General features: G+C 33.2%; 1 protein-coding gene across 1 annotated transcript in view; it reads left to right on the top strand.

Moving 5' to 3' along the window:
- The window catches only part of LOC150109555 (uncharacterized), a 167,199-nt gene extending 163,613 nt beyond the window's left edge, over positions 1-3,586 (top strand). The window contains exon 5 of the mRNA XM_090402650.1: positions 3,312-3,586. Within this exon, the coding sequence (XP_090258776.1) occupies positions 3,312-3,586 (275 nt within the window). The remainder of the gene's footprint in view (positions 1-3,311) is intronic.
- Positions 3,587-13,643: the final 10,057 nt, after the last annotated feature.

The raw sequence follows: 13,643 nt of genomic DNA, 5'->3' as shown, positions 1-13,643 counted from the left end.
TGTACATGAGTTTTTATGTTATTAACAAACCTGGAATGTTCCATAACTTCAAATAACAGGGATGTCCAGACAATTATTTGTAGAGTGTGTGTGTGTGTGTGGAAAAGGAGATACCGACATAGTCATGATTAGAAGTACCAACTGATGAGCTAATGCCTATTTGGAGGGAGAACGCTGGTTAAGAAAAGGTCTGGAGCATTATTAGGATTATCTTATATTCTGATTAGTGATTAAAGATTAAAGATTCCAAGAAATGATATACTTGGTTTAATCCTTTATTGAAGTGTAAGCAAACAAGTTTGTGCCTGAACTATTCTGATTAGTAGATGCAAAATTTACATAATTAGGTCATTATTAACAGCAATACTTTGGAACGTTCCAGCTTAAATCTGTGAAGTTACAGAAGCGAAGTTAATTTGAATTATGATTGAAGGCTCCAAGGAAGATGATCTCTCTCTCTCGGTAATTAGATTGTGAAAAATCAACCTTCAGAGATAAATAATCATTGAAATCATAGTGATTATTGTAATTCAAGGACCAGTGAAGGACAAATGAAAGCAATAAGGTAAGGAAATTTTGAGCTAGAGGAAATCATGAAAAGTAGATTCTAGGATAAGCATTCTCTGGCATGGAATGTTAGAGGTGACAAATACACATGAACCCCATCCCACACACCACCTTGTTATGAAAGGAATCATGAAGAACATAGTTCGGACGTTAATTATTGAGGTTCTATAAGAAATAACAAATCAGGTTTTCATACGTGTAGGTGATTTGACTAGTCATTTATATCAATTAAGGCCATGAACATGTTGGTGTAGTGAAAGCAATATATATACACCCTCTATCCAAAAAGAAACTGAACTTTTCGAAAATAGAAGAAACTAGTGGCGCCACCTGTTGTATCTTTTTGTTTGTCGAAAGCGACAACCTTCATTAGTGTGTGTCAACTGTTTATGACATTTGTTTCATTAGAAGCTGAGTTATAGTGCCAAGAGTGACAGTGTGTTTTGAAAAAATTGGTTCAGAAAATGAGTTTCAAACAGATGGCTGCGATTGACTTTTGTGTTAAATTTGGTAAATTACTGAAATGCATCAAATGCTTCAAAAAGCATACGGTGATGAATGCTTATCCCATACTCCAGTTTACAAGTGGTTTAAGTGATTTCAAAGTGGTCGCAAGATACTTGAGAACGACGAAAAGCCAGGGCCGTCCAAAAACTGGACTAAGTGACGTTAACATCCAAAAAGCGCGTGATTTCATCAAAGAAAACCCGAAATCATCCACGAGATTGATTTAAGATGAATTGGGGATTCCAAAATCAACTGTGCACAACATTTTGTCCGAGAGTTTGAGCCTTCGTAAATTGAATTCACGATTTGTTCCTCACAAGTTGACTGACGACCAAAAAATGTATCGAATTGAACACTGCAAGGACCTTATTAAAACCACTCATAAGGACTCAAACTTCCTTGAAACAATCGTTACTGGTGACATAACGTGGTGTTTTGAGCATGAGCCCGAAACAAACCACCAGAGTGCTGAATGGAGACCACCAGAAGAGGGGCATCCAAAAACAAAGTGGCTTGGAGAAGTCAAAAGTAAAGACAATGCTGATTTGTTTCTATGATTCCAAGGGCATTATCCACAAAGAATTCATTCCGCCTGGCCAAACTGTCAATGGTGAGTTTTATCTTGAAGTTTTGAAGCGATTGATAGTGACAATTCGTTGCATACGGCATGAATATCATGACAACTGACTGTTCGTCAAACATGTTGTAAGCCGAGTTATAGTGATAACTCGGCTTCTAATGAAACAAATGTCACAAACAGTTGACACAACACTAATGAAGGTTACTGCTTTCGACAACAAAAAGATACAACAGATGGCTCCACTAGTTTCTTCTATTTTCGAAAAGTTCGGGGGTTTTTTTTGACAAAGGGTGTGTATTATTTATTTATTTTTTTTTTTAGTTGTATTTTTCACTTTTTGTTATTTTTCTTGGAAATTTTTTAATCCTCAGTCACTGTTATTTTTGATGGTGTGTTTTATGGCCTATGGACATATCTCCCACACAGGAAATTCCGAAGCTCCTGTAGATGTCTTATAGAAACACTGTTATCTGAATTATTTGTCATTTGGGTAGGAAACCTCATAATGCATTACCATTCTGGTTTTGTTTTGTATACTTTCTGGCAACTGGCCTATTATATTTTCAAAGGGATGATGTACTGGCACATTAGTTTATTCGGCATGTTATGCATGCCTGCAGTGTCCTGCACTGGCCGTAGCCACTTCACTAAGTTCAATGATAATCTAGGCATGTCTAGTTAGCATTTTTATTTTTTTTAATTTTTTATTTATTTATTATTTTTTTAAAATAAAGACAAGCCTTATACACTCAAAGAGCTATACATACTCATCTAGAGCAGGCTTTTACAAACATCCATACAGAATGTGGGATCTCTTAGAGCTAGAGAACTTAAAGTGCATGCAATAATCAAAATTTTAAATGCAGTCATATCATTTCTGTATTATTTTCTCTGATAGTGCTCTTGTAGCAAACAGAGAAATATTACATTCATCAAATATTATTTATGTGACTGTAAATATGCTGTTTCTTTATTTGTAAATAAATATGTCTGTTCCATTAAAATGTCTGATACAAAAATTAGTTAATGCACATGATAAACTATTTGAGGAAAGAGCTTAGAAAGCTTCAATTTGGCATAGTAAAATTATAGAAAGGAAATTATGAATCCATTATTTCACAGTCAAATAATTAAATTTAGTTTAAATTTTCAGTTTCAATATTGGAACTAAAAAAATTTTCAAAACTGTTCACAGAGCTTATGAGAATACAACCTTTGCCATCAGATGCACTGATCGAGAGTTCACTTATGAAAAATGCAACTTTTTGACATGGGAATGATAGAATATTGACGTTGATTCTTGCCCTCTTAAGATTTCTTTAGGTCTCAGATAGAACTAACAGGTCAAAACAGCTGTCAGGCCAGTGAAATTTTAATCAATAGCACTGTAAAAGATAATATATAGACTTGTGGGCAGAGTAAAGTAGTACTCTGCTAGTAAGTCAACTCTGGTGCTGAGGATTTTATTCTCATAAACTCTCTGGCTGTTGAAACTTTTTAAATTTCAAAATCAGTTTGTTTGTTTGCTATGAAATAATGATGAATTCATAATATCCTTTATGTCCATAGTTTATTATGTTAAACAGTTTACTTTTAAAGGAATGGGAAATATGATAAATATGTGAAATTCATTTCCTTTTTTTTTCTCTTTCATTAGGCAGAAACCATCATCAGCTCCATCTTCGGCATAAAAATGTACTACAGTGTAGAGAAGATGATTCAAGCATTGTCAATGCTGGAACAACTTCTTTAATTAGGCCTTTGTGTCCATACTGTAATAGGGTTTTCTACAGTCCAGGCAATCTTAAAAGACATATTGAAATTCATTTCTTAAAGCGAAAGAATTATGTTTGTTATATATGCCATAAACGGTTTTCATGGAAGAACACTCTAAACTCCCATCTGAGGCGAGATCATCACATTCAAGTATGATTGGAAAATATATATTAAAAAAAAAGAAATGCTAACTCAGGGTTTAGAAATGCATATTTAGGGTATGAAAAAAAATTTTTTTTTCTACTAAGTATACATGATTTGTTTTTCATGTGAATATAGCACAAACTGCACAGTTAGGCAAACTGTTGATCTTAACAGATGTTAAGCATTGCATGATGATTTTTACACGTTAACAAATACTATTTAAAAATTATACTTTTTAAAATCTTATATATAATTCAAGAATTATATATATATATATATATATATATATATATGATGAAACTGTTAATGGGTGAATATTCTATTTAAAAATAAGATGGTAAGCTTACGCTTCCATTTTCTTGTTCTTTTTTTTTTTTTTTTATTTAGCAAGAATAAAAAAAATACTTGATGAATAAGAAACTAAGATGGAATTTCCCTTAAAACTTGTGCCATATAAGATGTAGAATATCCAACATTATTGCTAATATTCTAGATAATTTTTATGAATACTGTATGAAAATTTTTATTTTCCTTATAATGTTTGATCTTGTTTATGTTTGTACATACAGAAAAATCTCTGTCATGAAACTCAAAATCAGCCTTTCTTAGGGTAAAATCAGAATACAAATAAAACACAATCGAATTGCACTTCTTTAACACCTAGCAAAAATTATCAAAGCCCAGTTAAATTAAATAAAATTATGCTACATTGACATACTGGGACTCACTCTGCTTTGCAGAAGTATTTGACAGATTGTCACATGAAAAGTTGGGGATGTACAAGATGGGGAAGGATAATAGATTGGTCAGGCAGATAGAAGATTGGCTCTGAACAATACCTGAAAGTTGTATAATGTGTGTGTGTAGGGTGGGGTTAAAGTATTCTGTCCCAGAAAGAATGGTCACCATTGGTGCTATAGGGTTTCATTCTTTGGCCCTTCTATTTAACTTATTTATCTACAATTAAAGTAGATTGTGGTTCAGTCGGTTCATATGGATTGGAAGGGAATATTCAGTTTTTTACTACTGATGCAAAATTGGAGAGAGTTATAAGGATGATACAGATGCTAACTCATCCCAGGAAGATATAAATAGACTTTTAGCTTAGATGAAGAAGTGGGATTGCACTTTTAATATTAATAAATGCAAGGTATATAGCAGGGGTGGGCAACTTATTTTTCATAGTGACCACAAATGTGTCAAATGAAAGCAATGTTTGCCACATTATGCAAAAATAAGAAATAATTGAAACACATTAATTTAATCAAAATAATTGCATTTCAACTTACCTTTGGTGTAAAAATTGATAGGGTTTTTCCATCAACAAGTTTCATGAAATTTGGTATAATTATTATGCTCAATGAGCATCTTAGCTCTGCCTCTAAATTTATTTCAGTAAGCTGAGATCTGTATTTAGACTTGAGGAAATCTATCATAGAAAATGTTAACTTGCATACCCATGTAAATCCACATAGAAAATAATTTTGAAATTGCTATCTTTAAATTTGGAAGACTCATTTGTCAGAATAATGAGCCACATCTCTTTGATAGAACATTTTTATTTACCTTTTATATGTTCTATACTTTGCTGGGTAAGCATCTCGTCTTCAAATCCATGCTTATCCAAAGATAAAAAATTTGTCATTTCCTTACTGGAATTTTCTAAGTCAAATTGAAATGGATCATCAAAAAAATCAAATATCAATTTCAGAGAAACGTGATTTGAATTTTGTAGATAGATTTTTGATCCAGTTTACATAGAGATCTTTAGCATCAGAGAAATCATGGTCAGTATTTTCTATAAAATGATTCAACTCTGCAAAATGTGTCAGATCATTCTTTTGGAATCTTGGAATTTTGGAATTCTGCAAGGAGATTCATCTTTAAATGAAATTCATAAATAGACTGTGATTGCTTGCTTATTATTTTACCTCTTCCCTGAAGCTTTGTATTCAAATTATTCAAGTGAACCATCGTGTCACACAATCTTACCTTTTTTCAATAAGATACTCTTGTTGAAATACTCTTTGAAGAAGTAAAGAAGTAAATCAAAAATAGTAAATTACACAATAACCATAGTAACTAACTTTAATGAAATGAAAGTACAGATATTTCATACTGAAAATAACAGTACATCATCAGTTCATAGAAACAAGCAAATCAAAGAAACAGGAATGCAAGGTACATACAGCAGTTGGTGGCTTACCAATTAAAAACTGTTGCCACATGCTAGAAATTAATATTAATAAATAATATTATTAAAAACTATTTTTGATGGTTACATAAAATAAGAATATCCCAAACTTTTGGCAGATTGTTCCAATTCAGATTTAGCCGAGTAAAAGGGCTTCGCAACTTTCTTTGAAAAGGCATTCATATTTAAACTTGCTTCTGTAGAGAAGATGAACCTCATCTCACTGGATACTTCCAGTGTTACTATTATGTTGTGCCAGACCAGACTTTGAGGTTTCATGTATTCAATATAATATTGATGTTCATTAATTTTTTTTTTTCACAGAACAGTCTGTCTGCCCAAAGTATGCTAGATTACATTCTCAAGGTATCTGGTAAATGCCAGCTAATGATAGAGGTGACAGTTTGTCTTTTGTAGATGGCAACAGACGAAAAATTTTGTTGATAGGAAAATATGTGGGAATGAGATTATACTTCTTCAAAATTCTACCAATCAGTTCAGAGATGCCAGAAATATATTAATGATGGCTTTGCTGTTTAGCCTCATTCTGAAAATGAACTTGCCACTTTCTATGACAGATCAATATCCTTCACTCACGCATTCACCATGGATATTTTTAATTCCCACATATTTTCCTATCAACAAAATTTCTCATCTGTTACTATCTACAAAAGACAAACTGTCACCTCTATCATTAGCTGGCATTTACCAGACACCTTGTGAATGTAATATAACATACTTTGGACAGACAGGCCATTATATTGAATACATGAAGCCTCAAAAGTTTGGTCTTGCACAACATAGTATTGACACTAAACACAGTATCCAGTGGGGTGAAGCTCTTTTACATTGGCCAAATCTGAATTGGAATGATTCTCTCTCTCTCCCAAAAATTTGGGAGATTCTTATTTTATGTAACCATCAAAAATAGTTTTTAATAAAAATAACAAAATTTTGGGAGATAAGAATCTCCCAAAAGTTTGGAAGATTCTTATTTTATGTGACCATTAAAAATAGTTTTTAATAATATTATTTATTAATATTATTAAAATTTTATTTTAACAGTTTTTAATTGGCAAACACCGACTGTTGTATGTACCTTGTATTCCTGTTTCTTTGATTTGCTTCTTTCTATGCACTGATGATGTACTGTTATTTTCAGTACGAAATATTTGTACTTTCATTTCATTAAAGTTAATTATTGTGGTTATCATGTAATTTATTGTTTATAGTCATGCCACAGGTACCTTTAAAGATTAAAGAAGTAAATCGTTCCAAGACTTTTCCTCTACGTAACTATCTTAATTTGTAAAATCAGTAAGATCATCAAAAGTGCAGTCACTGCTTTTCTTCAAAGACTCAACAAACTGCCTATGAGTGAGAGTGCTTCCACATCTAATATAATTCACAATTTTTACAATAATGTCCATCCCATTTTTCAGTTCATCACTTTTAGAAATCTGGGCACATAAATTTTCCTGAAGCAAAATGCAATGGAAAGATGGCAGGGTGAATTTCATATTGTTTTCATTTAAAAGCTGCTTCAAAAGTGAAACAAATGGTAATTTCGCCCAAGTCATGTTGTGACAGAAAACCAGATTAAACTTTCTTTAACATTTCAAGAAAGTTTTCCAAGATGTCTTTTCCACATGTTCAATCTCATAATCCACAAATGTGCCAAGCATTTCTTTCCTAACTCAAAGATCTGAAGTCACATATTGAACCCAAAATACCAACTGCACAATGTCACTAACACGTGTTGACTCATCTAGTGCTAAAGAAAAATGCAAACAATCTTTTAGTTGTTCAAGAAGTTGATTTCCTATAATTGTCTGCATTCTGCAGACAATTATTCTTCAACTTAATTATAAATTATTTACTTTTTGAAGAGTATCTTTTTTTAGTTTTGAATGATGACTCTCTAACAGAGCTTCAATGACCACAATCAATATTTCTTTTACTAGTTCAGCATAGGATAATCATTTCGTTTTTTGATGTAGAATCCAAGCTACTTTATGGCTGACTAATGTAACTAGTTCCATCGATGATAAAAAATCTTTTTAGGCTTCTCTTTTGTTTATGAATAAGGCTGCTAATTTCATTTAACCATGATATTCCCTGTGAAAATTGTTAAAGTATTGCTTAAAGTTGTATAGTTTTTATCACTAAAAACTTTGTTACATAAATGGCACACTGGCTTATTTTTTATTTCCATCACTGCAAATTTCAACTCTCAACTTTCGTTAAATTATTGTTTCACGTTTTTCCAGTCACACATTCTCTTTTCAGCAGCAATGCTAGAATCAATTGAATTGTCTTTATTTTTTGAGTTTTCACTATCATCTTCTGAATTCTTTCATTTTTGAATTATCCACTTATTCATATTATGGATTTAAAATAAAATTTATTTAAACACTTAAGGTTGCACAATACAAATATGTTTGCAAGAGCATGTAAAATGTACACAATTACCCACCTATACTTGCTGAAAAACAATTAAGCGATGCCGTTACAAAATGTGCTAAGTCATGTATGAAAATAGTTTGCTAAAGGCAGTGGAGTTGCCCCATTTTACCAAATCTGCAATAAAAAAAATAAATGTTTTGAAAAAGTTGATTCCTAAACTCGCGAATAAAGAAAATAAGATTTTACCAATGAAAATATACAAAAATATAATTTTATACAATTAAAATAAAATAATCAATTTAATCTTAACATTTTCCAAAAACATTGTTGGGCACAATTGTATTGTCCATTGGCCATGGGGTTGCCTACTCTGGACTGTATTAGTGGAGAGCTGCACTGCAGGAAGTAGGCGATATTTGAGATAGTAGGGGGGGTGGGGGTGGGGGGTTAGTGGTAGCATGAAGTTCAGAGAATACGTTGCAAGTGTTACAGAACTACACAGTGTATTGCTGCTATGATAAGGAATGTACTGTTAAGTAGAGGTAAGGAAGTGCTTGTGTCACTATAAAAACACTAGGCAGACTGTGGTTACGGACTACTGTACTCAAACTTTGGTCATCTAATTTCCATTATGATGTGGAAACTCTGGAGAGTATAGACAACTGTCATGCATTGCTGTCTTCATTAATTGAAGTTCACTAATTCCATAGAATTTTTCATAGTTTGCCAATTTCATTAGTTGCAGGTTTGCCAAAACCATAGGAATGCATTTTCCCTTAATAGTATTCCTATTCCATCTTAAGATATTATTGAATAAGACATTCAGAATCTTAATCTGGCTCTTCATAGGATTATGGCTAATCTGTTTTCTCCAATTTTATTTCCATAATGTGCAAAAAGAGTAATCATAATGGGGGACTGTAATTATTCAAACATCGATTGGGTAGCTATGAAATTACATGAGAAGAACAAAACTGAATTTATTGAGGTTTCGTGAGACAACTTCCTCAAGCAGCATGTGACAGAAAGAACTCGTGGTCAAAGAGTGTTAGATCTGATTATAGTGTCAGAGGAGATTTCAGTTCAAGACATAACTATTCTGTCTCTGGTTGGTGACAGTGATCATGCAGTAGTCACTTGGGAAGTAGCTAAGTTTATGAATGTTTCATTTAGAAATGGTTACATGCTGAACTACAAAGCAGGAAATCATGACCACCTGAGGAGTATACTAGGTTCTGTTCTATAGTATCAGTTATTGGATGGGAAGGATATCGACAGTGCATAGGAAGTGTTTAAAAAATATTTAAATGAGGCGATATCAGAATGTGTTCCATAGAGTTCAAAGAATAAATAGAGTAGGAGTGAAATGGATGTGTAATCTAATTAAGCAAGAGATTCATAAGAAAAAAAATGATGTGGAAGGAATATCATGCATAAGGATGATGTCAGTTATGATAATTATAAGCAGCAAGCCATAAGGATCAGAAGTGTTGTATGGAAAGCTAAGTCTGAGTATGAAAAGGAAACTGGCTCTGCAAGTTAAAGACAACCCAAAAGAATTCTATCATTCTGCTGCAAGTAAACGAAAGAATGAATTTGAAAGAATAACTCTACTGATTGCAGATGGTTTGTGGGTGACTGATGTAGAAGTGATTGTTTAACTAATCTGCACTCTACAAATTTTCAATCTGTCTTCATAATTTGTATTCTACAATCCTGATATCATTTTTGACACTCTCCTTTGCACTCTTCACTTATCAGAAAATCTATCAACCTGGTATATGCAACGTTGAACTCATCGCTACCTCTTCACCATGTGAGAAAATGCATGTGGATGAGGAGGAAGTACTATTGCTATTGTACAAACTGAATAAGAATTGTGCAGTAGGAACTGATGGAATATCAGCATGGATGCTAAAAGAGTGTTCTGAACTGGGACAGGGAATATTCCACAGGAGTGGAAAGAATGTTTTGTAATCCCATTGCAGAAGGGTGGTGCAAAGACTGATGTATCCAACTATCGACCAATCAGTATCTCAAGAGTGGTGGTGAAGATTTTGGAAAAGTTGGTTAGGGATTGCATTCAGAAATGGGTTGACAGAGAATCTCTACATAATAATATTTTTTTGGTTTACCGATCAAGTGTTGATCAATTTTATTAACTGAACCAACTAGTTTCGCCACACTTATCTGATGGCATCTTCAGGGCTTACATAGAGGTTTAAACAATCTCACAATTATGCGTAACTGCAAACTGACAAGAATAACTGTAAAACACTGACTAGAATAATTACAAATAAAATAGTATCGAACGTGAGTGAAACACGTATCGCGTGTACAAGATCAGCTAGCTGTTGCTGAGGAACTTTCTGTAGTTTGTATTAAAGTTCATTTCTTCCGTTTTTAAGGTTCTGATTAGGGTTTTCCATATCTCTGGGAGTATTAGGCCTTGATTTCTGTTAAGGTTGACAGTAGAACGGGCGACTGTGGCTGCCTCTTTGAAAATTCTTGAATGGTAATCTTCCTCTATGTAATGGGAACAGCTTTTGTCCCACTCGATGACATGGTTAGTTGTAGAGAAATGAGGCGATAGGCCAGAAATGTCCTGTCTGTTGTTTTTGAAATAGCTAATGTGTTCCTTTTTCCTGATTTCGAGGCTTCTCGAAGTCTGTCTGATGTAACTAGAGCCACATAAGCATGGAATATTATAAACTCCAGCATATTTTTAGAAAGGATGGTTGTCTTTTGGAGATCTTAGTAGTTTACTAATAGATTCTATTGGTTTGAATGTTTCTCTTATTTTATGTTGTTTGAGGAGATTGGCGAGCTTGTTGGTGATGCCACTTACAAACGGAATTGCAATCGTTTTTATATATTGAATATCTTCTTGTTCTCTTTGTGGTGGTTCAGAGAAAAGGATTTTATTGACTAGTCTTCTTGGATATCCGTTCAAGTACAAATTGTTGGAAATAAATTTTAACTCATCTTGAAGGGTCTTGTTGTCCGTTGTGATGCGAATCGCTCTTTTCTTTAACATGTGTACAATGCTGAGTTTATGTGAGATGTGGTGGGAGGAGTCGAAATGTAGGTAGCGACCTGTATTGGTCGGTTTTCTGTACACCGATAGATTTATACTGCCGTCAATTTGTTTTTTGATTAAGATGTCTGTTTTTCTCTTTCAAGTTCCAGAGTGAATTTAATAGAATGATGGAAGGCATTGATCTTTTTGAGAAAATCATATATGTCATCTTTGTTATTGTTCCATATGATGAAGATATCGTCCACATATCTAAACCAAATTTTAGGTTTAGGAAAAATTTGCGATAAGATTTTGTTTTCTAAGTCTTCCATAAAGAGGTCAGCACATGAAGGTGAGAGTGGGCTCCCCATTGCCAAGCCTGTTAATTGTTGATAGATCTTATTTTTCCAAGAAAAGTAGTTGGAGTTTAGGCAGTGAGCAAACAATGAGGTTATATCTTGTGGGAACAAGGTACTTAATGACCTCTACTACAGGAACGTTTGTAAAGAGAGAGGTGACATCTAAGCTGGCTAGAAGATCATTATCCGATATCTTGATGTTTTTTAACTTTTCCACAAAATGTCCGGAGTTTTTAATGTAACTCTCTGAGTTGTGGATGTGTTGTTGTAAGAGTTTCGAGAGATGTTTTGACAATAAGTAGGTAGGAGAGTTGATTGCATCAATGATTGGGCATAAAGGAATACCACCTTTGTGCACTTTTAGCACACCATAGAGTCTCGGAGTTAAAGGATAATAAAATTGATCAACACTTGATCGGTAAACCAAAAAATATTATTATTTACTAATTTATGATCAAGAAAATAACCTTCATGATGAAGAGAATCTCTACTTTGTGATGAATAACATAGGCTTACTAAGGGAAGTTAATGTTTTAGCAACTTGCTCACATACTATAATAATGTTAACACTGAGTTAGACAAGGGGAATGGATACACCATGATACTTTTGGATTTTTCTAAGGCTTTTAACAGAGTACAGCATGGAATACTGTGGTCTAAATTGCAGAATATAGGATTGGATTATAAACTATTGGCAAGGATAAGAGGATGACTGACTGACAGATATCAAAAAAGCATATATGGGGGGGGGGGTGAATCTGCAAGATTCAAGTAACTAGTGGTGTGCTTCAAGGATCAATCCTTGGTCCATTGTTCTTTAATTTGTATATTAATGACATTGTGAAGGATTTGACATGCAACATACAGCTATTTGCTGATGATGCAAAGATAGGTAGGGTAATCAGTACTGCATATCTAAAATTTGCTGAAATTGCTATATACATTACTGTATACAGTATACTGTATACATTACTGTAAGTAATGTATATCTGCTGATATACATTGCTTACAGAATGATTTGAATTGGTTGGAATTGTAGACATCTAAAACTGGCTATCATTTCAATGTTAATAAATGTAAGGTTGTGCACATTGATGTGATTAGATATCCAATTGCATTATATTGGTGAGATTATGCTAGAAGAAACTAATGAAGCTAGGGATCTTGGAGTTTTAGTAGACAGGAAATTGAAGTTCAAGAGTCATATAACAAAAATTGTAAATACAATTCAGAGAATAATGGCAATGCTGAAACAACAAACCTTGACAGATATGGAAGTTATTTTGCCTCATTACAAAGCCTTGATAAGACCTCACTTGGACTCTTGTGTGCAGATCTGGTCTCCTGGTTTCTGTAGTGATTCTGATAGAGTGAAGAGTGTAAAGGAGAGTGTCAGAAATGATATCAGGATTGTGGAATACAGATTATGAAGACAGATTGAGAATTTGTAGGCTGAAAACACTAGCAAACATACCCCTTTATATGTACTGTGTGCATGTAATTGATATAATCTCAATGTGCTTTGGCAAATTTCAGTAATTAATTTTAGCAGTATTTAAAATTATTCCTTGCATACTGGTTAAGTAACTGGGATGAATTTATCTGAAATGAAGAATTTGTTAAATCATATCTCAAAACCTTAAAAAAAAATGAAAATAAGAAGTCATAACAGTGCTTCATGTTAAAATTAAGGAGAAATTTTGTAGACTTTGTTTGGGGGGGGGGGGAACCTTCCAGTCTAGTTTTTGATTGTTTAAAAATTAGGGCTAGTTTACAAATGGCATTACTTTCTACAGCTCACACAAGTTTTTATTCATTTCAGCCACTAGTAAAACTGTAATGTAAAGAACCTTTGTACATTTCAGAAATTACTAGTTGTAAAGTTAAGATTTTATTTTCTAATTAAACTGCTTGCCTCGTGTTATTTTAAGATGATACTTTATAACTTGTTTATTTTTCTGCACTTAGTTTCACAAACAGAAAGAAGGAAAAAGACCTTCTGTTACCATGATAGGATCCATTTGAGGGATATTCAACTTGAGTGATATTTTTATCTTGACAGTTTTGGTCATGTTTTATGCATGTATGATG

Source organism: Typopeltis vanoorti, chromosome 2 (assembly GCF_054136105.1).
Source record: "Typopeltis vanoorti isolate ZY-2024b chromosome 2, IOZ_Tvanoo_1.0, whole genome shotgun sequence".
NCBI classification, from domain to species: Eukaryota; Metazoa; Arthropoda; class Arachnida; order Uropygi; family Thelyphonidae; genus Typopeltis; species Typopeltis vanoorti.
Note: the sequence above shows the minus strand (reverse complement) of the source record. Positions and strands in the feature narration are given on the sequence as shown.